We start from the raw sequence: 25,708 nt of genomic DNA on the forward strand, positions 1-25,708 counted from the left end.
CCCAGAGTTAAAGAGAAAAGTTAGGATTAGGGCTAGATAAAGAGATGAGGTCATTAACTGATATAGTACTTCCTATACTGATAACTGATATAGTACGTGAGAGAGGAGGATAGTCTGTGGAGTAATACCCAAGGTTAGTGGGTGTGTCTTGGATAAAAAAAAATAAACAAAAGATATCTAGAACAAATAAATAGGAAGAGAATCAGCAAGAGAAACATCAGGAAAACCTACAGAAGAAAGTATCCACAGAACATATGTAGTGTTAATAGGATACCTGACACTGATACATACAGTAGAGCAGGTGCCAAAATCCTATACTAAATAGGACCCAGCACCAGATATGCTGCTATTCAGTCATTCAGTTATGTCCAACACTTTGTGACTCCGTGGATAATAGCACACCAATTCTGTCCATGAAGTTTTTTTCACAAAAGCACTGGAGTGGTTTGCCATTTCCTTTAAGGTACAAAGGACTTGCTTAGGGTTCAGATAAGTTATTAAGTATATGTTTCTCTCTATATATGTGTATATACATTTATGTATGTATCTATTCATCTTTCTATCTCTCTATTATGGGGTGAGAGAGATGGAGAGTATTATATAGACACAGAGAGAAAGAGACACACAGAAAGAAACTGAGAGCTTGTACCACTAGCCAGGTAGGGGAATGATTTGATTAAGTAGAAGACTCTTCTAACAGACAAGTAAGACACTCTTGGGTTATGCTTGTTGACTTTAGAAAGGACTTTAGATACCACATATATAGTCTGACTATTTAATACTTCATAGGTCCACTCAGATAAAGTAAATTGCCATGTAAATTAGTATGGAGGGAACACCAGATTCTCTGACTTTAAAAGCTCAAATGTTCTTCCCATCTTCTCACATTTACTCATGCCAAGATTCCACTCATGAAAAAAGAACTCATAGTCCCACATTTCTGTGAAGCACTTTAACAACATTCACCCAGGTCATGATTTTGGGAAAAAAAAGTAAGCCCTGGAATAGAAGAGCAGTTGACTGCTAACCCACCTCCATAGCAGCACTAAAGTTATGAAATTTAAACACTGTCAAATTCCGTGAGTAAAGAACCCACCAAACTAAAAGCTAATGAACTGTAATTTATAAAATAGACTGTAACAAAGAAGCAGTAAGAAGGACTATGTTTAAAGACTATGAGGATTTTAAAAACTACCCCAAGGATTCTTGGAGTAACAAGAGAGTGTATTTAAAAACAAAGTGTGGCGTTATTACAGCACAATGATGAGTGAGGGTTAAAAATGTGGCATTTTACAGCATAATGGTAAATGAGTGTTTAAGGGCTCCAGTTGTTAGGAAATTTCACTTAAATTGCTATTTTATTATACCCTTGTTTTTCAATTTAATAACATTTACCATAGAAGGTTTCTTAAAACTGCATTTAGACAATTTGTTCATGCAAGAAATGACTTAGAAATAAATACACACAACTATAAAAAGTATTGGTTAAACAAGAACCAAGATTGTTGGAAGAGAGAAATACCAAAGTTTCTAAATTGTCAATGGTGCTAAAGAAATTTATATTAAGAACTGAAAGAAAAAAATTTCCTAGAAAAAACATATTGTGAAATTTTCTAAACAAGTACAATTCTTTATAGCTACATGCCTCACAAACAACATGGCCAAGACTCATAGAGTGGACAAAGGCAGCTACAAACAAGCAAAAAAAAAAAAGCCTCCCAACAGATTCTGAGGCATTCTCAAATATTTTCAAGTTGGCACCTGGCCTTGGCCTCAGCAACCATGGTTTGGTGTCTGGATAACAAAGGAGAAATATCTAAGAGCAGTGTGAAGTCAAAACTGAAGTAGAAGCTGGGCCACTAAACCACCTATAACAATCCCTCTGGGCTATGTATTAACCTAGTTTTGAAATGAATTATCTTTGTGTTGGTGAACTTTTTATTTTGTTAAATATTTCCCAATTAATTATCTTTTTTCAGATTTAGGCTGCATTCAAAAGTGCTACAAGCTGCATATTTGAGACTTGTGCTGTAAAGGACACATGGTTTGGATGAACATTGGAAATATTCATTTTGGGACATGGGCATGTAAAACAGGAAATAGTCAATAATAATGATAATAATCATTATTATTATTATAACTACACTATGTACAGTGCCCTTCTATGTGGCAGGTACTCTGCTAAATGCTTTACAAATATCTAATTTTCTCACACCTCTGGGAAATAGGTGCTATTAACCCCATTTTACAGATGAAGAAAGTGAGGCAAACAGCAGTTCAGTCACTTGTCCCAGGTCACAAAGCTAATAAGTATCTAAAGCCACATGACCTTAGACAGGGACATGGCTTAGTGATGGATAGAGAGCTGGGCCTGGAGTTCAGGAAGACCTGAGTTCAAATTTGTCCTTAGACACCTACTATGTGCCTTACTTCATCTACTGGAGAAGGAAATGGCAAACCACTGCAGTTTCTTTGCCAAGAAAATCACATAGATGGCATTGGCGTGCTATGGTTTCAGGGTCAGGAAGAGTCAGGTGCAAATGAACAATAGTTTTCTGACTTTAGGTTCAGTATTATATCCCACTTCATTGCCTAGATGTCCAGGTGGTACATTGGTTTCTACTGATCACATGCTGTATTGTATATATAGAGAGAATACTAAGAGTTTTAAGGAGATGACAGAAAATAGAAGCCCCCTTTTTAAATATAAATTCTATTTCTGCTGCCATACCTACTGTCCTCAAAGTTCATTAAAAAGACAGAAATCAGTGTTGTAGGAACCAGAGTAAGATACCAACTTATTCCATTGTTCTTAACTTCTCATGAATGTTAACAACTATCAATAATTACTGTTAAAAGTGTATAAAAATCCCTTGTACACCTACTGACCTAATAGAAAAGATGCAGGTGATCCCTGATCTCAATGGGGCCCTCCATTCTTCTTGGTTACCTTTTAGACCTCAGAAAGTTCATCATTGAGGATTTCACTTAAATGATCATGGAAACTGAGGGAAATATGTTGACTCAGTGTTGGATGCCTCATACTGCTGTTATTGAGCATCCTTAGAAGAGTCTTCTTCTCACCCCCCTTCCCCCCCTCATTGTTTCTAGAGAACTTCTGTGAAGTGAAGTTCACCTGTGATCTAGAAGTTCACCTGTGATCCTCTTCTGGTAAGCAGCATAGAAAGGTCAGAGAACAAGAGTCCCCTTTCTTAGATCAGTGTTCACCATCCTTTATTGGTTCTGTTTAGCTAGGTGACTCTCAAACCTTCTGGAATTTTGGCTCTGCCTCAGACCATTTTTTAAAAATTATAGCCAGCCTTTTTTATTTGACCCCTTATTTTCCTATCCTTATGATACCTGTTTAGCTTCTGCTTAGCTTAATTTCCAGTACTAGATCATTCCAGGTTGAGACCCAGTTCTACCTAAGTAGAGACAATTGAAGAGAAAATGTCTCTGGGCTCCAGTGACCTACCTTCTTTTCCTGACTGTATTATTTTATTTACAGTTACCAAATGGAGTTTTGTGTCCTTAAGGTTTAACTTAACTCTTATGCTTGATATATCCCTAAAGTTAAGGTCCAGTAAATGATAGCTCCAAAAGGGCAAGGAACATCCCCTACCAGAAGGTTTCTAAGATGAAGGTAGAACTATTGTCTCAAAGATTATGATCATAGGAATCTAAGTCTCTATAGTTATTGACTTTAACTAGGAATCCATGATGAATTTTTGAAGTTATTAATCCCAAGGAGATTAAATGTTTCAATCCACATTTCTCATTCATTTTCAGTTAAGAAAAGGCAGTAGGAGGGCATAGTGAAGATAGGCCTACAAATCCTGCCTCTTACACATATTGGTTCCATGTGACCTTGAGCACACTACTGCCTTTTTTAGGGTCTTTGGCAACTCTCAAAGATCTACATTACAGAAGTTGGTCAACATTCAATGCAGTTCTCAACTAAAGAGTTCTCTATATCAATGAAATCACAAGCCCAGGCCCTACCCTCAATTAATGGCTAGTGTTTTTCACTGTCACAACTCTTATTTGTTTTTATTATCAGGTACCTCCTGCGTTTCAGACCAGAAATCTCTGTTTTACCATAATTTAGTCTGGTAAATGGACTGGATGGATGACCCAGAAATTTTATTCACCTGCAAACTATTTGTTGTTAATTCCACCAAAAAAAGGAGCAATAAGATATTTAGGATCACATCTCTGTTAAGCCTGCATTATGCTGATATACTTTAAGACCAAACAAAAACATTTCAGAGCTAAGAATAAAAAGATTAGCTCAATTTAAAATTGTTTTTACTCTGGGCTAGATTTTCTCAATACCATTTAAAATGGAAAATTTTCCCATGTGCTTGAAAACACCTACTGTGCATAAGTTAATGCACTTAATGAGTGCTTTCCTAATTGTAACTGATATTTATTAAAATAACCTTCATAATAAAAATCTTAGGGATTCTCTAGTCATATAATATTCAGAAGCAGAATTAGATTATAGTTCATATGACAACTTTCAAGAACTTCTATTGGAGAAGGAAAAAAAAAGTACATGAAAACTCAGGATAGAGAGATTCTGACTATAAATGACTAAGTTCTTAATAGAAACAAAAATTAGAGGTGAAAAGATGTATAATCATCCTTTTCTCTTGATTAATGCATTAATAAATCATTTAAAAAAATGGATATCCAGTTAAGTCCTTTAAGATGTAAAGGCCATCTAAACAGTAAAAGTTTAGATCTCATTGATTTTAAGGTTAATTTTCTTCTCTTTTTTGTTCCTAATGTTACCACAAACTCAAAAAGAATCTGCTTTACACTGCTATTTTATAGAAGTATACTATCTTTATACTAAACATGGGGGGAAGGGGGAGAAGAAACACCCTCTGTACAATTATGTCTGAGTAAGCCTTTCAATGTATAAATATACATAGGAACATAGTCTGAAAACTCCAAGAATAAATATAGTTTGGTTCATCTAATTGAAATATTATTATTATAGTCACCAATAGAAACTTTAGTCTCAACTCTGTCAGATCTGTGAATCAATAGAGGACAGTGTCTTGGAAGGAATTGAATAGATCAAGTCATGGCAGAAATGGAACTCTAATATCAAATATGTTAGTTTCACAAGTTACTCTCAAGAATGTGCTTTTAGGGGGCAGGTAGGTGGTGCAGTAAATAGAGCACCAGCCCTGAAGTCAGGAGGACCTGAATTCAAATCTGGTCTCAGACATTTAACATGTCCTACCTGTGTGTACCTGGATAAGTCAACCAACCATAATTGCCTCAGCATAAAATAAAATAAAAAGTGCTTTTAAAACTTTAAAAAAGATCCTTATTGGAGCTTCTCCCTACTCCATAAAAAAGTATTCATGTTGAATTTTATGATCTTGATACATTTCATAATGAAAAAGGTTTCAGTGTACTATGCAAGGTTTAGAAATCAAAAGGGAATATGTTTTACTTCTGAATTATCCTTTGCATATATAATCTCAAGCAAATTGCTTTAATTTCCCCCTGTTTCTACATCACTGAGGTTAAAATGAAATTTATGAAAAATATCATCAAGGTAATACTAAATGCTGTATCAATATTAAAATGTCTAGAAATAAAAATTCCCCGAACAAAGCATTTTTAATCTCCTGTAAAAGATAATGGCTTTCTCAAAGTCATTAGCAAAATGTCAGGTCACCCTATTCCTACACATTCAAAACAGGAGTTAACTGCTTAAATTAACTTAGAAATTAATCTTCAAAAATTCCTCCAAAATTCAAAAGTATGTGAATGCTGAGATTACATGCAGATGAATATGAAATTGCTATTCTTTCATTGGACAAGCATAAATACTTTCAAAATATAAGATCAATAGAAAATTGATGATAAAATTAGTTTATAAATATCTTCTTCCTCTGTGACCTGTGATTGATGTAGAAACATTTTTTTTTAAAACTCAGCATAATTTATTGTGATTGAAGGGTAAATGATTTAATGTCTTTTATTTCTTTTCTTTCTTTTCTTTTCTTTTCATTCATTTATTTATTTATTTTTATAATAGTTTTTATTTACCACATATATGCATGGATAATTTTACAACATTGACAATTGCCAAATCTTTTGTTCTAATTTTTCCCCTCCTCCTCCCCACCCCCGCCTCAGATGGCAGGTTGACCAATACATGTAAAATATGTTAAAGTATAAATTAAATACAATGTATGTATAGATGTCCAAATAGTTGTTTTGCTGTACAAAAAGAATCGGACTTTGAAATAGTGTACAATTAGCCTGGGAAGGAAATCCAAAATGCAGGCAGACAAAAATAGAGGGACTGGAATTCTATGTAGTGGTTTATAGTCATCTCCCAGCGTTCTTTCGCTGGGTATAGCTGGTTCAGTTTTTAATGATTTTTTCTTATTTTTCATTACAAATTAACAATGGTTTAATTTAGAATTAGAAAAGTTGGACAAGTAGACAAGTGCAATTCTTAGAACAAAATTAGGCAATCCCCATTGTCTAGACTTGTAAAGGGAGTCAGAGACACATATTCCTTTTTGTATTAATTTTAGAGGCTATTTAGCCAACACTGAAATCTCAAATAAATGCAGATGTAATCCTTTTTAATAGTCTACTTTTCCCCAAAGTAAAGCTTGGCGAGATTGGGCCTTTTCTCCTGATAAAGCACTTAAATGCTCTGTCACCCGGTCCCACTTTCCCAGTGCAACAGTTATTGTTTCAGAGCAGGGATTCCCCAGGGTCTGTGAAGTATGACTTTTAATTTCAAGTCTCATAGAATGATGGGAATGGGAGTGGGGAGGTAAAGTGAGGGAGGATTGATGGTAAAAGTCTCTTAATTGGGTATTATGGGGATAGGCATTCTTATGAATTTGGAGTGAGGACTAGAGATAGTCTTTAAGAAAGCCCCATTTTTAAACTTCAAGTGAAATGGGCCACAATCAACCACGTATATCTTCAGTGTCATTTGACCAGCTAGAGACCCTTACTATGTAGTGTAATAACTGACATTTATAGTATACACTAAAGTTGGAAATTTCATATATATGTGTGAACTTTATTCTTATTTGGTCTAGTTAAATGATTTGCTCAGGGGCAAAATTTATACTAACACTAAATTCCACATTCTATCTGCTATACAATGCAGTTTTCTCAGCATCTATTGAATAGCAAGATGACTCAGTCCAGAGTCCTACATTATTTCCTGGGCACTAAAGGGACCCTCTTTTGAATGTCTAAAACTTAAAAGTTCAGAATTCTACAATAATGAAGAGCACTTTCATATTGCCACCTTCTACTTTCTTTCTTGCAGGACACTCAGAGAAATAGTCTTAAGGATGAGCACAAAGTTCTTTCATTAGCCACAGTGAAAGACACTTAACTCAGAGCCTGGTATTTAAAAATACTCATTAATTTGACTAGTATCTGCATCTAAGTGGCAATGGATAGCAGACTGGGACTGGCCAGAGTCAGGATGACGTTCAAATAAGTTCCTCAGATACTAAACTGTGTGACTTTGAGCAAATAACTTTTGCCTGCCTCATTTTCCTCAACTGTAAAATGAGGATCATAATAGCACCTACCTCACAGAGTTGTTGTGAAGTTTGTTCTCTTTTGCATAGAAACAGTTGTGCCCTCTGGCTTTGTCTCCATGATTTATTACCTCACTAAGAAAAAAAAAATTTCCCCCACAGTCATTTATTCTCCTCCTTGCCATGATAAATTGTACTTTGACAATAAGATAAGATAATAAGAATTTCCAATATTCACAAAAATGTTTCAGGAAAAATGTTTATAAATTAATTTTGTCATTATTTTCTAATCATCTCATACTTGGAAACAAATTACCATTATTTCCAAAATTTCATCCATCTTACATGGGAAAATGAGAAAGGTTGGAGGCTAGAAAACTGGGGAAACCCCAAATAGACCCAAAGCAATTCGATAGTTGTTCAGCAAACAGCCCTTGGCAAAACTTACACTGTATCTTAAGAATTTAAAATCAGGTTTATGGAAACTCATTCATTCTTAGAGTGAAATATACTACACAGGTAAAAATAGAACTTTACTGTTTCAAAGGGGCTAAGGAGAATCAGCCTAGGAAAGAGGAAAGTGAAAATCTCTACAGAAATGAGAATTGGCTAGCGTCAGAGAGAAATTGCAGAAAGGAGATAGATCCATTTTCCACAGTGTAATGAGATTAAATCTATGAAAGAGATTAGAACCACTACCTCTGGGACACACAACCTGTCAAGAAGACTTAAATAGCTTTTAGCAAAGGCATTTACTAAGAAGAGTTGCTACAAAATATTCCCCAAATAAGTCTAGTAGGATATACATTCTTACAAATATAGCATCCATAGGAAGTATGGGCTCAAATTTCAGAGGATCTTTATTAACACTAGAAGAAACATGTGTGGCAAAAGGTTATATAATTCACAACTAGTACCACATGATCTAATATCTATTCTCTCTTGTAGAGTCCTAATGCAGCTCCCCTTAGAAAGGTGGGCTAAGTAGCTGGGTTCTCAGGCTGCTCAATTCTGGAGTCCATAGCTACCAATTCCTTTCTACCAAAAGGGAAATCCTTCCTCTTACCTTGAGTCCCTCTAGATCCCAAGTTTGTCTCTCTGCATCTAAGTGTCTCTCTGATACAGGCTGGTCATATTTTCTCCCACAGTTCAAACATGTCTCATGATAAGGATAATGGAAGAGAAAAATACCTTTTTTCCCTCCTACAGAGCCTTCCTCCACAAAGGCTTTGTAGCATGGTCTCAGTTGCTTCCAACAACTGAACTTCTGAAACCCAGCTATTTAAATCCCCAAGATGCATGGCTAGTTTGCTCATCCAACAGTGTTATGCCCTTTTTCCAACCAAAGAAATATATACCTCATAAAGGATTTACCTGTTATAGATATATCTCTTTTACACATTAAAATCTCATCTTGAATGGCTTCATTTTGTGGTTATATGCTGAACTACAGAGAGAACCTCCTTCCCCCCACCCCAATTTATAAAAGCAGTGGTGTAACTAAATAAAAAAATCAACATTTAGCACTTTGTAATTTGCAGAGTACTTTCTTCACATCCACTTTATGAAGTATGACAGTAAGTATTATTATCCCTTATTCTACAAATGAGGAGCTTAAGTGACTTGGCCATAATCACACCATTAGTACCAGAACTTTGTTGTATACCCCAGATTCAATTCACTCAGACCATATCTGGAGTATGTTCTAGCTGTTACATTTTAGGAATTTTTTTTGATAAACTAGAGAGAATCCAGAGAAGGGCAGACATGTTAGCTCTTGAGAGCAGGCCACAATGATGAATATTTGAAGGAACTGATTAAAGCCTCGAAAAAAAAAAAGAAGACTTAGAAGGCATAGGAGAGCATTATCAGAGGAGAGATAGTATACCCCCTTTTCTGCCTTAGATAGAGGGGAAAACTGGGAACAATGGGAGGAAATTATAAAAAAAGGCAAATTTGGGTTTAATGAGAGGGGACATTTTTCTTTGAAACAGAGATATCAGATGGTGGGATAGGTTAAGTGGGCTTTCCTTGCTGGAGTTATTAAAATAAAGATTATGAATATTTTGAGTTCTAGACTATATGAGAGATTGGCCTTTGAAGTCCTTCCAAAAACTGGCATTTTGTGATTCCATAACTCCAAGATCTCTTTCTATTTTCTGCCCCAGAAGTAGCTGCCAATAGAACAATATCGGCTTACTAGAAAAGTCTTGTTTCTTTGAGGCTTTTGATTTTCTTGGCAATTTTACATTCTAATAATTATTTGCCTTGCCTTTCCTCTCACTCATTAACTCTATAGTTTGGCTTCTGATCTTATACAATTGAAATGGTTACCATTAATCTCCTAATTGCTCAATCTAAAAACCCTTTTAAAATTTTTATCCATCTTCTCTTTGATACTCTCAAGGTTTTTGTGATATGATACTCTAGCCTCCTGTTCCTTCTACCTGACAGCTTTTGCTTAGTTTCTTTGCTAAATCTTCATCCACATCACACTTGCTAATGTGGGCATTCCACAGAGTTTTGTTCTGGACTCTCTTTTCTTTTCCCTCTATTTTTTCACTTAATGATCTCATCAGCTGTCATGAATTCAATTATCTTCTCTATGTTGATTATTCTCAAATCTATTTATTGGGCCCCAACTTCTCCCTTTATTGACTCCCAGTTGTGCATCTCCACCCTCAGTATTGAGGTGTCCAATATTAGACAGTTCAAGCTGGATTATCCCATAAGGGTATCTTAAAATAAGCATGTCAAAAACTAAACTCTCATTTACTCCCAATCCTCCCTCTTCCTAACTTCCTTTACTATCTTTTTTTTTTTAAACTTTACTTTTTACTTTAGAGGGTTATCACCATTTTCCCAATTACTCCTCATTTGACTCCTCATTATTATCTCCCCATATATCCAATCTTCGTCAAAAGATTTTTCATATTTGCTTCATCCTCACCCAAAATCTGCAGGTGACCCCAAAGCTCACTTCTATTCTACTTTAAGAGATTTTTCTAAAGCACAGGTCTGATCCTACCAATCCCCTATTCCACAAACTCTAGTGGCTCTCTATCACCTCCAGGATCAAATAAAAAATCCTCTGTGTTCAAAGTTCAAAGTTATACATTTCCTAACTCCCCCACCCTCAGCTCTAGTCTTGTCATATTTTACCACCCCTTACCATATATTCTTCAATCCTTGATGTTCCTCTAACAAAAGACATTCCATTCTCCCAACTCTGGGAATTAAATTAGCTATGCCTGCAATGTTTTCCTTCTTTATCTCTGCCTCCTGGCTTCTTCAGGTCCCACTTAAAACCCCAAATTTTGCAAGAAGTCTTTCCCAATCCCCATGAATTCTAACACATTCCCTCTGTTGATCATCTCCAGTTTATCCTGCATGTATCTTGCTTATACATAGTTGTTTGCAAGACTGTCTCTCTTTGTATTTATCCCAAACACTGAGCACAATGCCTGGCCCATAATACAGGGTGAGTGGCAGATAGCAGGCACTTAATGTTTACTGACTGGTACAAATATTTCATCTTTTGGAAAACCTGAAAAAGTTTTCCCTGTTTTGCACTTCAGTAAATAGTACTTAAAATAGCAAAAAAAATGTCTTTTATGACCTAGTTTATATTTTTGCTTTATATAATCTTTCAGCAAATAAAAAACAAATACAAAGTCCCACCTTCCCCTCCCAAAAAACAAAAACAAAATAAAACCCCATGGGAACAAAATTTTCTAAAAATCTCCAATCACACAGAAAGATGATCTATGATTATCTTAAGGAAGTCCCTTTACTTTTTGAAGACCAGATTCTTCACATGTAAAATTCCTCATGTGTAAAATTAAGTGGCTGGACCAGAATGATTTCTAAGATCACTTCCACCTCTAAGTCCCTATTTGGATAGCCAGAAAAGTCTTGAGCTAAGCTGCCAGAACATTACCTCTAATTGGTTGTTCCTGATGGCAGTTTGGTGAAGAAGTAGCTTCCAGCATCAATTCAGAGGTCTGAAGACACAGTGCTGTGAGATATTCAGCAACAGTATTGAAATTATCTCGGATTCTGGGACCATAATATTTTGCTGAATCTTTGAGGGAGGATACAGAAGCTGCACAGGTCATATGGAGCTGAACACATTACAGTTGAACCAGATGGTAAGTGAAAAATCGGTGGGTTGATGGAATTATAACATAAGGGATTACTCCATCTCCTCCCTCTCCACCTTGCCCTCCTCTTTTTCTTCCCTCCCCTGGTGTCCTCTGAGCATAGCTCCCCATTGTTGAGTGTGTGGGAAGGGGATTGTGATGTCAGAGGATGGTGGGTGACTCAAAGGAGAGCAATGACCAGCAGTGTTACAAAGACAGAGGCCTCAGCACTAGTTAATAATGATTTGGATTTACATGCCACCTTTATTCCTCTAATAGGTTGGAAACATCTTGCATCTGATTCATTAAAAAGATAGATATCTCTTGAAGCATTTGTATTTTACTGTAGTAGATTTCATAGAGTAAAATCATCAACACCATCTTTCTGCCAGATAAGGAAAACTGATAGACATAGAGAAACTGAATGACTTGCCCAAGATCATTAAGCAATTTAGTAGTGGAGCCAGGAATTAAACCCAAGAGTCTTGGCAGATAGCTAACTAGTCTTGAAGAGTCCAGTGGACCTCACTGCCTTTTTTTAGAAAGTTTCCAAACGCCTTCTATTCCTAACTTTGATAACAAGCATTACTTGTTCTCATGCCTTAGGCAACACCACATGAACTATCTATGTCACAGACCTATTAATTGTGACCCTTATAGAAGATGACCTCTCTTTTTAGGGCTGACCATGAGCACTAACTTGGCTAGGACTTAATTGAATTTACCAAATTTAACTGTTTCCTCCTTCTATATTCCCTTATTTAAGAAAATAGGGAAAGGGGGTGGGGTAAGGAAAGGAAAGGGAGAAAGGAAAGAGACAGGGTGGGGGGGGGGAAGAGACATGCACACACAAAGAGATGCAAAGAGAGACTGAGTAAACAGGAAATATCTGAGAGCATGATAGAAAAAAGAGCAAACAAGAAAACAAATACAGAAATAAAAAGAAAGAGAAGAAAGAGATGGGGTTAGAAGAAATAGTAAATAGAGAAAAAGAGGGAGCTGGAGGAGGGCGAAGAAAGGAAATGGGGGCACTATTACTTGGGACTTCATATAAATCAGAAACTTGATTCTTTCTTAAAGGAAAAAGCAGCTGCTTTCCACTGCCCTTCATAATCAGTCCTTAACATAGACAAGAAGGCCAGAAGTCTGCATGCAGTGTTTTCAGTAGGAACATTTTGTTCACAGCCTTTTGTGGTGTGGCAAGAAATGTTATTCTGTCTTGCTATTCTGCAGACAGAAGTTTTTAAAAAATAAATGCTCAACAAATAATCTAGAAGAATTGGAAGATAATCTAATAAATAGAATCATTACTTTATTTTTGTTTGTTTCTTTGTTTTTAAGGTATATGAATACCTGGACTAAATTGTTTACTATGGAAAAGTCTTTTGGGTGAGGAAATCCCTCTGAATGAAATAAGAAGAATATGTGAGGTATTGAATATATAGCATTTGGCACACAATTTAAACTACTTATCACTGAACAGATTCCAGTACCACAATAAAGCTATTGGAGTTACATATATTGGGAAAATCAGTATATGCATTAACTAGCTGCAAGAAATCCTAATGGACAGGAGTGAGAAATAATGTTTCCAATAAGCTGATAAAAGTATTTTCAGTGTAAAACCAAAAGTGTTTCAATTGCATAGTAAATAAAATAAGTCTTCATTCTACAAGATATCCTGGATTTACACCATGTGATCTGTCTTTGCTGCTTCTTCATGTGACTATGGCTCCGAATTTAGCTAGTAACTAACTCCCAATGACCTGTAATAACACCATTCCTAAATTAGAGCTCTCAATTTGACTTGGCCTTAGTCCCTCCCTCAAAGCAAAATAAAGCATCTGTTTTCTTTTTTTTTTTTCCCTTCACATTCATAACATTCTCCTTTTTTAGTTGCCAATTCAAACTCTTTTCTAGTCAGATTGAACTTTTCTTCAAAAAAATCTTTTTTTTTTTTCTTTTTCTTTTTTTTTTAATTTTATTTCTGGTTAGCCAAAGAACCCAATGGAAAAACCCAGGAGACAAAAATAAAAACAAAGTCAGACAAAAATTCCAAGTAAGTGAAATTTATCTGGAAAAGCTATGATTCATGCTTTACTGTTGTATGACGCAAGCCCCTGGCTTCAACATAAAAGGGGCAGAATGAAATCACCCACAATTAAAGTCACTCTATAATAATGCAAAAGGGACTCTTTTCTGGCCAGGCTATTCAAACTAATAAAACAGAAATCCAATGATACAGAATGAAATACAGAATGTATTGCCATACCCATATTCAGTATTCATATATACATTCACATAAATATGCATGTACCCATGCATGACCTACATATACACAAAATTCCCAAGAAAACCCACCTGTATTTAACTGAATTCAGTCATCTACACCTGGTGTTTGAATGAGAACCAGTGAATGTCACCCATTTTGCATAAGAGAAGCGAGCATGCACATGAGAATTTGGTGAGTAATCTCTGTGTAAAGGTTCTGGACCTCTCACTTCCCCAGAGTGAACATTACAATGAAGTTTTCTGCAAGTGAGACAAGAGATTCTTCTTAATACATACAATATATTTAATATGAATCTACACAATATACTCATGACTTTTATTCCCATTGTCTGAATACAGACAATGTATTCTACAGAAGAAAGCAAATATGTGGCTAACATGGAATTGTACAATATTTAACAATAAAAACACAATAAAATGTGAATAATGTTAATACATGTTTTATTAAGTCAATATGTGTTATGATTACTAGGTGAGAACTCAGGTTGTCTGGACAGTGACAAGGTGAGAATTCAGGTTGTCTGGACAATTATAAGGTGAGAACTCAGGTTGACTTGATAGAAGGAGCAAGCTCATTGGCTGAAGTGGTTCTTCCCAGAAGCCCTTGCATTATCCCACGCCCATTCTCTGGGAGGATAAAAGAGACAACAGTGGGAAAGTTAGTCGGCCTGGAGAAGGATAAGAGCTGGAGGAGATTCAGAGCCGGATTCAAGGAGAAGACTCTGCACTACATCTGGCTTGACGCAGCTCTCTGCAGGAAGGGAAGTCACTTCTCTGGACAAGAGTTAACAGCAACTGCCTGGAGACAACGGTTCACTACAAGAAGAAGAATCTGTCTGAAAGATTTGAGTAGACACAGCAGATCTCTTCCCAGAGAGCGATCCAGCAGCTTCTGGAGACGACCCAGCTCGCTACAAATATGCAGCATGCCCAGTTTCTATATGAGTTGATGTCACTACACTATACCATCAATTAAGAACAGTATGGAGTGCTAGAAAGAACACTGAGTTTGGAGTCAGGAGAGCTGAGTTCAGTTCTGGTTCTGACAATGTTGAGTCACCATAAAGTCTGAGCCTTAAACTCTTCATCAGCAAAATAAAGATAATCATGCTTTTATGACCTACCTCATAGGACTGTAGCAAGAAAAATGCTTTGTTAATCCTAAAATAGTATAGAAACGTGAACTATTATTATTTGTAAATTTTCAAGCAAATTAGTATTGCCTGATTAGGAGATGAATAATTTTAACTCTTGTTTCACATTCTCTTTCCTTCCTTCTTTCATGTAAGTGAGGAAAATCTAGATCCACCACTAAGCTATGATAACTTAGTCAAGTCACTCTGAGATTCACTTTTTTCAACTGTTAAACATGGATTATAAGACTTTCTACTTCAGAAAGTCTTTGTGTGGATTAATAATATATATAGCATGTCTACTGTGCTAGTTTGGGGGACAGGGGAGTTGGCCTTGACTTAAAACTTCATCCTGTTACCTAACTCTTGGTATGGAAAAACATTCCATTGATACATATTAATAATTCATTAATAATTTATAGTTCTAAGGGGCAGCTAGGTGACACAGTAGATAGAGCACCAGCCCTGAAGTTAGGAGGTCCTGAGTTCAAATCTGACCTTAGACATTTAACACTTCCTGGCTGTGTGACCATGGGCAAGTCACAACCCCAATTGCCTCAGCCAAAAAATAAAAATTGTACTTCTACATAGGATAAGTGACTTGCTCAGAGTCCTATAGTTAGCATATACCAAAAGCAGTATTTTGAACACAGTTCAAGGCCCAGTGTTTACCAACATAGGTATCATATACCTTAAATCCTGCTGACCCCCATCCATACCCTGAATACAGTTTGTAATCCAGTGACATGGGCCTCCTTGTTATTCTTCAAATAATATGCATCATCTACTACTCTGAGTATTTTCACTGTTAGGTTTGGAATGCTCTCCCTTCTCATCACTATCTTTTGGCTTACTTGACTTCTTTCGAGAAGTCCCAGATAAAATGTTATCATCTCTAGGAAGTCTTTCCCAATCCTCCTTAGCTCTGCTTCCTTCCTTCTGTTGATTATTTAAAATTTCTAGCTTATTTGTACATATTTTGCATGAAGTATCCCCCACTAGACTATGAGTTTATTCAGAACAGGAATTTCTTTTGCCTTCTTTTGTATCCCCAGCACTTAGCACAATCCCTGGCACATAGAAGCTGATTACTAATGTTTACTAACTGACTACCAGTAAACTTTGCTTCTCATATAGTGTTCTTTAAAGCAAATAACTTTTTATTTTTGTTTTTGTTCCAATGGCCTATCAATATTGAAATTCTTTTTTTCAGCTTCTGATACATGTACATTCAGCTTCTACTTAAAACAATTTTGTAAAGGAGTAGGGGAAGTAATAGAAAGAACACTAGATTGAATTAGAAGACCTGAGTCCTAGACTTGATTTAATACTAAATATCTTTTGAACTTAGAAACTCCATTTTTTCTTTTTTCCCACTTTTTTTTGAGTTGCAAATTTTTCTCTTCCTCTCTCTCTAAAATGGCAAGTGATTGTTTGCAACAATAATAATAATTAAAAAGGTACCTGTACCTGCACAGGTACAGGTACAGATACAATGATATTAAACATTTATTTCCATATTGGGACTCCATTTTCTTATCCTGAACTTAATCTTCTCCAAGGCTCCTTTCTAGATCTAAAATTCCATGAGGGTCATTGTTATAAAGTCCTTTCTTATCTCTTAGTTGGTCCCAGTTCTGCTCTGTGAAGAGTTGTGGAAAAAAAAAAAATCTAATGCCTCTCCAACATGACAGCCCTTTAAAATTTGAAGATAATGACCTTGTATTCCCTACCCAGGCTCTTCTCTTTTCCATGTTATAATGACTTTATTGCTTTCAACTATTCCTCTTATATCCTGGTTTTCCCATCCCTTGTCATTCTACCTGCCTATTCTGGATATATTCAATGGCACTCCAAAAATGTGGACCTGAACTGAAGACACTATTATTCTTGATGCAGTCTGTATGTCTTCTCCAAAATTATACTTTAAAATCTCATAGGAAGAAGGGTAACTTGAGAGAGATGAAATCCTCCTTCACGAAGGCATTTTTCCTCAAACAGATTCAGGAAGTGAGACTACTGCTTTATATAACTATTAGTGTAAGAGAAACAGAATAGAAAAGAAAAACAAATGGCATTTTACCCAATTTCTAATTCCACCAGCCCCGATACTAGCTAAACAACTGTGTATAGTTGCAGTTGAGAAATGCTTGAACTAACAAAGGTGACATCTGTGAAGCATCTTAACTGAGATCTTCCTCTTCCCCGCTTTTTTGTTTTCTGTGGCAAGATGGTTAATTGCAATGAATTTGACTAACTGCATGACAGGGCATGACAAGTAATCTCTCTTGGGGCACTTAGAATTACTTATAATCTGTAACATACTCATGTAGCAATCAGCAAGGAAGTCAGGAAGTATTTCAATTTCTATAACAATTAAAGCTAAACTAAATCTATGTTAAGTTTGTTCAATTCTTCATTTTAAAGTATAAATGTTTTAAGATAGGTGGTTTTGTTTTTTGTACTTCCCATGTGAATTTTGAATAAAACAAATACTTTGAGTTTGGTATGGCCTAGTTTCACCAGTACAAGATTCAATTGCTTCTTTCTGAAGGTAAACTGACTTCTCCAAGGTACCATTTTAGAAATCATTAACCAAGTACATATTGACACATGAACTGAACTTTTCTATTTGTTTACTAAGCCAGAAGTCCTGTAGGGGTACCATGAAAATAATTCATTCTTCTCTACTGAATAACTTATTCCCTAAGAATTCTTAATTTTAGTACTTTCCCTCATCTTCAATTGTTACATATATAGTAATACATAAATATAAATATGAGGTGTTATATATGTTGCATATAAAATTATATTCTATTTGTACATAGCTATTTACATGTTATCTCCCCTATTATACTATGAACTCCTTGAGAGAAAAGCCTGTTTTAAGTTTGTTTTTAAAACAAGCATTTATTAAATAGCTACCATGTGCCAGGCATGTGCTAAATGCTTTACAAACATTACCTCGTTTGAACCTCACATCTGTGGAAGGTTGGGCAGCTAGATGGCACGGTGGATAGAACATTGGAATCAGGAAGACTCATCTTCAACAAGAGTTTCATCTGGGGCACTCAGATATTTAGACAATATGTGACCCTGGGCCATTTTACACTATCTGCTTCAGTTTCTCATCTGAGAAATGGCAAAGTACTCCAGAATTTTGCCAAGAAAACTCCAAATGTGGTCACAGAGATGTTGAAAATGACTCAAAGACAACAATAATTTATGAAACATAGGTGCCATAATCATCCCTATTTATGGTTAAATAAATTGGGGCAAACACTTTTGGCTCTAGGGTCACAGGGTTAGTAAGTTTCTGAGACTGGATTTGAACTCGTTTTCCTAACTCCAGGCTCAGCAAGTTATCCACCTAACTAGTCTCTAGCTGGCTGTTTATTTATTTATTTTTTTAACTTTCTTTGTTTCTCAGCACTTAACACAGTGCCTGATACATAGCAGGCACTAAATACTTATTGACTGATTGATACAAAATTCTTTACTTAGAAAGAATAGAAATAGGTAGAAAGAAAAGCTCCCTTTAAAAATCAAAACCAGGAAAATCTTAAAGATAAAAAAAAAAATCTACTTTCTCCCCTTTCTCAGTCTCTCTGACTTTCTAATTTCTAATAGTATCTGAGACAGTGTCTAATAGATTTTGGAAAACCCTTTTTCCTATTTTAATGTTCCACTTGGAGTTGAAACACTGAAAAAACTCTTTATTCTGTGAGTTACTATATTCTATGAGGTGAGGCAAAAACATATAGGATATCCTAATATGCTTTATTCAATAAAATAATGGGCTCTTCAGTATGACACTTCCCACTCACTTTTTTTTTTTTGTCAGTCAGCAGGCTTGAAAAATTCTTTGGCCTGAAGCACAGTTTATCTATTGCAAAGTCCTTTATAAAAGCTCTCTTTCAGTCATGTATCCTTTCTTAGTCAAGCAGGCAAACATGAGGAAGTAGTCCTAATTATTTGACAGAAAAATAATGACATCTTTTAAAAATGCAAATAGATGAGAATTAAAAATGATTTTGAATTTGTGAACTCTATACTAGAAATGTGAAAACTATAAGTAGAGACATAGGTTGAGAGAAATCAAACTAGGAAACAATATATATAACAAAATTATCATTTTAAAAAATAAAAAGAAGAGCTTTCAAATATTATTTGAGCATAATATATTTCTGTTCATTTGCTTTTTTTCAGTTTCTCTCTGAAGCTTATTAAACTCTGGAAAGAATTTGGGACTAATTTGTGTTTGTGCAGCACTTAAAATATGGTTGCTGATCATAATATCATAGATCAGAAGGAGAATTTGAGGTCTCTGTCTGAATTCTGGACAAATGAAGACAAAGCTAACCCCAAAAAAGTACCTTCTCTTACTGGTCCTTATGCTGTATAAATCCCCAGGTAAAAGGTAGAGTGTATGGAGAGAACTTCAGAAAGTGAAGCCAGAAAGCCCAAATTTTATCTCAGGCTCAGTCACTTAGTAGCTGTGCATCTTTGAGGATGTCACTACTGTGGGTCAAAGACTACAATGAGATGATGTAGTTCTTATTAAATCTTCTAAGTACTATGTAAATACTGGTTATTAGAATACATTTTCAAGATTCAAGACACCAAGATGCAGAATTTGATTGATTTCCCAGGTCCCTGAGACATGCAAATGAGTTCACTAGGCCAATGTCCAACAATCCAAAGAATTGTTGATGAAAATAGAGCAACTCAATAGAAAGTGTTCAATAGAATATATCATATTAAGATGACTTTTTATTTCCTTGTTTGCATTTTTGTTTTTTTTGACATATATTTGCTGGATATCTACATTTAGAAACAGGGAGGCAGCTAGCTGGTATAGTAGATGGAGTACCAGGACTAAAGTAAGGAATATTCATTTTTTGGTTCCAACTCTGGTCTCAGACACTCACTAGGAGTATGACCCTAGGTAAATCATTTAACCCTGTTTGCCTCAGCCTTCTCATTTGTAAAATGATCTGGAGAACTACTCTAGTGTCTTTGCCAAGAAAATGTCCAAATGGAGTTGCAGAGAATATGACATGACTGGAAAAATGACTAAACAAATATACTTATAGAATCATCAGTTGTAGATTTAGAACTGCAAAATCATTTAGATCCAATCTTTTTATACTATAGATAAGGAAACTGAGGCCCAAAGAAATCAAATAACTTGTATATTAACAGTCAGGAAGAGACTACACAGACTTTGAACCTGGGTCTTGTGACTCCAAACCATTCCATCAGATAATATATAAGGCTTATTTTTTAAATGTATTTTGTTGAAAACCTTTTAAAACCTAGCTGACCTATTTCCTTAGTAGAGTAGTAGCATATATTTATGTTATTTATGTTTCAACAGCTTAGCACATGATTCTTCTCCTCTGAGAATAATCTCCTTGAATATTTCTCAACTGTTCAGCTATGGCTGACATTTAATTCTTTCATCCAGAACAGGTAATCTTGATACCTGATGACCAAGAAGAGTTAACATCAACAAATAGTCATATAATTTTTAGAATTTGGAGACTATCTAGTCTTCTTAAAGGAAAAAAGAAAATTGAGACAAAGTGACTTACCCAAAATCATTGTGGTAAAAAGTGTCTTAAATCCAAATCTCTTGATTTTCAGATTTTTCTGATTTTCTGTCTTTCCATTTGACTATGCCATGATATAAGTACCAATAAGAAGGAAATTTCAAATGGATTTTTCAGAGTGAATATTCAACTAAACAGTCTGGCAATGAAGTCATTATGCCTTATATGATGGGAATAATTGTGATTAACCCCCACCCTCATGTGCTCTGGCTATAGCAAGTCTTATGGGGGTATATGAGTTGATGAGATGAGTTCCCCTGGACACTTCCAGCAGACCATATATGTCCTGGATCAGAAATGATGGACTTGGCACTTTGGGGCAAAGCTGTAATCTCTTGCAACCAATAGAGGGATATATCAAATGAAGTTCTGTTCCTAAGCTAGAAAAAGCTTTATCAGAATCCTTTAAAAGGAGAGAGAACTTCTGCTCTACCTCTTTTTTTTTTTTTCCTGTTCATTTGCCAGTTAAGTGGGGACTCTCATGAAGATTTTCTATGAGGGAAATCCAACACCTATGGCAGCTGCTCCTATGTGTCAGCTAGAGTATGGGCTCATTCACATGAGCCTATGTAGGAGTCTTAAGGCTCTGTATGATGCTTCTGCTTTGTGTTCCTTTCCCTGAGCATCTGTGACTGAAAAGTGATGCTGAGGTGGACATTTTAAGTCTTGAGGCAATCTCATGAGTTTCAGAGGAATGTAGTTCAGGACTGGTTCAGGAGAAGTTTTTTTGTTTCTGTTTTTGTTTTCGGTTTTTTTTTGCAACTTCCCTTTCCTTAGAGATGAAGGCATACGCCATGATTTGTCAGAAGACATGAATATTGAGAGAGCAAGGAGAAGGCAAAATGTTTAGTGGCCTTAAAAAATATTTTATGCTTTGATGTTTTAGGTATCAATCTCTTAAAAGAGTATAAGACGTACCCAGCAAGAATGAGCATTGTTTTCCAGGGAAGAAGATGGACATTTAACGAAATAAATGAATTCCATCTATTTTTGATGAAAAAACCAGACCTACATAAAATGTTTGATCTTCAAATACAGAACTCAAGAGATTTCTAAAAAGGTAAAAAGAAATCTTGAGAACTATACTTCTGCCAAAAAAATATGTAAAGAACATATCTACAATTTGTCTTAGAAACTAGAGGTGGAAAGGAAATTATATCATAAAAAAGTGTAAAGTGGTGGTACTACATCTCATGAAGAGGCAAAGGTAACCTATTATATCTGAGAGAAAGAAAGGAGGGAGATGAACATAGCGTGTATCAATAGACATATTCGATTTATGGTGAAACTTCTTCCACTTCATTGAAAAGTGAAAGGGAAGGAGTAAGCTAAGGGGAAGGGAATACAGAAATTGTGAAGAAAAGGGGTAAAATAAGGGGAGGATCTTTAAGGTGGGGGAGGGATCCTAAAAAGGGAGAGCTGTGAAAAGCAAGTGGTGTTCACAAGTTTAATACTGGGTAGGGGGGTAAGAGGGAAGGAAAGGGGAAAAGCATAAGCAGGGGTTAATAGGATGGCAAGCAATATAGAATTAGTCCTTCTAACCATAAATGTGAATGGGGCAAACTGCCTCATAAAGAGGAAGCAGTTAGCAGACTGGATTAAAAGTCAGAATCCTACTATATGTTGTTTACAGGAAACACACCTGAAACCGGGTGATACATTCAACTAAAAGTAAAAGGGTGGAGCAGAATCTATTATGCTTCAGGCAAAACCAAAAAAGCAGGAGTAGCCATCTTCATCTCAGATCAAGCAAAAACAAAAATTGATCTAATTAAAAGAGATAAGGAAGGGCATTATATCCTGCTAAAGGGCAGCATCAATAATGAAGCAGTATCAATATTAAACATATATGCACCAATGGTGCAGCATCTAAATTCTTAAAAGAGAAATTAAGAGAGCTGCAAGAGGAAATAGATAGCAAAACTATAATAGTGGGAGATCTCAACCTTGTACTCTCAGAATTAGATAAATCAAACCTCAAAATAAATAAGAAAGAAGTCAAAGAGGTAAATAGAATACTAGAAAAGTTTGATATGATAGATCTTTGGCGAAAGCTAAATGGAGACAGAAAGGAGTATACTTTATTCTCAGCAGTTCATGGAACCTATACAAAAATTGATCATATACTAGGGCATAAAAACCTCAAAATCAAATGCAGTAAGGCAGAAATAGTAAATGCATCCTTTTCAGACCACAATGCAATTAAAATTACATTTAATAAAAAGCCAGGGGAAAATAGACCAAAAAATAATTGGAAACTAAATAATCTTATACTAAAGAATGATTGGGTAAAACAGCAAATCATAATTAATTAATAACTTCACCCAAGAAAATGACAATAATGAGACATCATACCAAAATATGTGGGACACAGCCAAAGCAGTAATAAGGGGAAGTTTTATATTTCTACAGGCCTACTTGCATAAAATAGAGAAAGAGAGGGCCAACGAATTGGGCTTACAACTAAAATTGCTAGAAAAGGAACAAATTAAAAACCCCCAGACAAACACAAAACTTGAAATTCAAAAAATAAAAGGTGAGATTAACAAAATTGAAAGTAAAAAAACTATTGAATTAATTAATAAAACTAAGAGTTGGTTCTATGAAAAAACCAACAAAATAGACAAACCCTTAGTAAACCTGATTAAAAAAAGGAAAGAGAAAAAGCAAATTGTTAGTCTTGAAAATGAAAAGGGTGAACTCACCACTAATGAAGAGGAAATTAGAACAATAGTTAGGAGCTACTTTGCTCAACTTTATTGCTTATAAATTCGATAACTTAAATGAAATGGAAGAATACCTTCAAAAATATAGCTTGCCCAGATTAACAGAGGAAGAAGTAAGTAGTCTAAATAGTCCCATCTCAGAAAAAGAAATAGACCAAGCTATTAACCAACTTCCTAAGAAAAAGTCCCCAGGACCAGATGGGTTTACATGTGAATTCTACCAAACATTTAAAGAACAACTAACTCCAATGCTATGTAAACTATTTGAAAAAATAGGGATTGAAGGAGTCCTACCAAATTCCTTCTATGACACAGACATGGTACTGATACCTAAACCAGGTAGATCGAAAACTGAGAAAGAAAACTATAGATCAATTTCGTTAATGAATATTGATGCTAAAATCTTAAATAAGATATTAGCAAATAGACTTCAGAAAATCATCCCCAGGATAATACACTATGACCAAGTGGGATTTATACCAGGAATGCAGGGCTGGTTTAATATTAGGAAAACTATTAGTATAATTGACCATATTAATAATCAAATTAATAAAAACCATATGATCATCTCAATAGATGCAGAAAAAGCATTTGATAAAATCCAACATCCATTCCTACTAAAAACGCTTGAGAGTACAGGAATAAATGGACTATTCCTTAAAATAATAAGGAGTATATATTTAAAACCTTCAGTAAACATCATATGTAATGACGATAAACTAGAACCTTTCCCTGTAAGATCAGGAGTGAAACAAGGTTGCCCACTATCACCATTACTTTTCAATATAGTACTAGACACCCTAGCCTCAGCAATAAGAGCAGAGAAAGAGATTCAAGGAATTAGAGTAGGAAATGAGGAAATCAAATTATCACTTTTCGCAGATGACATGATGGTATACTTAGAGAACCCCAAAGACTCTGCTAAAAAGCTATTAGAAATAGTTCAGAATTTTAGCAAAGTTGCAGGATACAAAATAAATCCACATAAATCCTCAGCATTCTTATATATCACCAACAAAATGCAACAGCAAGAGATACAAAGAGAAATTCCATTCCAAACAAATGTTGAGAGTATAAAGTATTTGGGAATCTATCTACCAAAGGAGAGTCAGCAATTATATGAGCAAAATTACAAAACACTTGCCACAAAAATAAAGTCAGATTTAAATAATTGGAAAGACATTCAGTGCTCTTGGATAGGCCGAGCAAATATAATTAAGATGACAATACTCCCTAAACTAATCTATTTTTTTAGTGCTATACCAGACTTCCAAGAAACTATTTTAATAACCTAGAAAAAAATAATAACAGAATTCATATGGAACAACAAAAGGTCGAGAATTTCAAGGGAAGTAATGAAAAAAAAATTAAGTGAAGGTGGCCTAGCTGTACCTGATCTAGAACTATATTATAAACCAACAGTCACCAAAACCATTTGGTATTGGCTAAGAAATAGACTAGTTGATCAGTGGCATAGGTTAGGTTCACAGGGCAATCTAGTGAATAAAAATAGCAATCTAGTGTTTGACAAACCCAAAGATCCCAAATTTTGGGATAAGAATTCATTATTTGACAAAAACTACTGGGAAAACTGGAAATTAGTATGGCAGAAACTAGGCATGGACCCACATTTAACACCACATACTAAGATTAGATCAAAATGGGTCCAAGATTTAGGCATAAAGAACGAAATCATAAATAAATTGGAGGAACATGGGATGGTTTACCTCTCAGACTTGTGGAGGAGGAAGGAGTTTGTGTCCAAGGGAGAACTAGAGACCATTGTTGATCACAAAATAGAAAATTTTGATTACATCAAATTAAAAAGTTTCTGCACAAACAAAACTAATGCAAACAAGATTAGAATGGAAGTAACAAATTGGAAAAACATTTTTACAGTTAAAGGTTCTGATAAAGGCCTCATCTCCAAAATATACAGAGAATTGACTTTAATTTATAAGAAATCAAGCCATTTTCCAATTGGTAAATGGTCAAAGGATATGAACAGACAATTTTCAGATGATGAAATTGAAACTATTTTCACTCATATGAAAGAGTGTTCCAAATCACTATTGATTAGAGAAATGCAAATTAAAACAACTCTGAGATATCATTACACACCTGTCAGATTGGCTAAGATGACAGGAACAAAAAACGATGAATGTTGGAGGGGCTGTGGGAAAACTGGGACACTGATGCATTGTTGGTGGAGTTGTGAAAGAATCCAACCATTCTGGAGAGCAATCTGGA

General features: G+C 35.3%; 1 protein-coding gene across 34 annotated transcripts in view; it reads right to left on the reverse strand.

The window, feature by feature from the left end:
- The window catches only part of SAMD4A (sterile alpha motif domain containing 4A), a 353,526-nt gene that overhangs the window by 188,474 nt on the left and 139,344 nt on the right, over positions 1-25,708 (reverse strand). For 5 of the 34 annotated variants that reach the window (XR_012486558.1, XR_012486556.1, XR_012486557.1 and 2 more), the window contains exon 1: positions 11,491-12,226. The exons of 17 other annotated variants lie outside the window; for them this stretch is intronic. Coding sequence is in view for 6 of the 17 variants with exons in the window: in XM_074290777.1 (XP_074146878.1) it covers positions 11,491-11,668 (178 nt within the window). In the remaining 11 variants the exon portion in view is untranslated. Of the gene's footprint in view, positions 1-11,490; positions 12,964-14,053; positions 14,487-25,708 lie in introns of those variants that run through there. 12 more of the 34 variants (XR_012486560.1, XR_012486561.1, XR_012486562.1 and 9 more) reach the window with 7 other exon arrangements.

This window comes from Sminthopsis crassicaudata, chromosome 2 (genome assembly GCF_048593235.1).
Source record: "Sminthopsis crassicaudata isolate SCR6 chromosome 2, ASM4859323v1, whole genome shotgun sequence".
Lineage (NCBI taxonomy): Eukaryota > Metazoa > Chordata > Mammalia > Dasyuromorphia > Dasyuridae > Sminthopsis > Sminthopsis crassicaudata.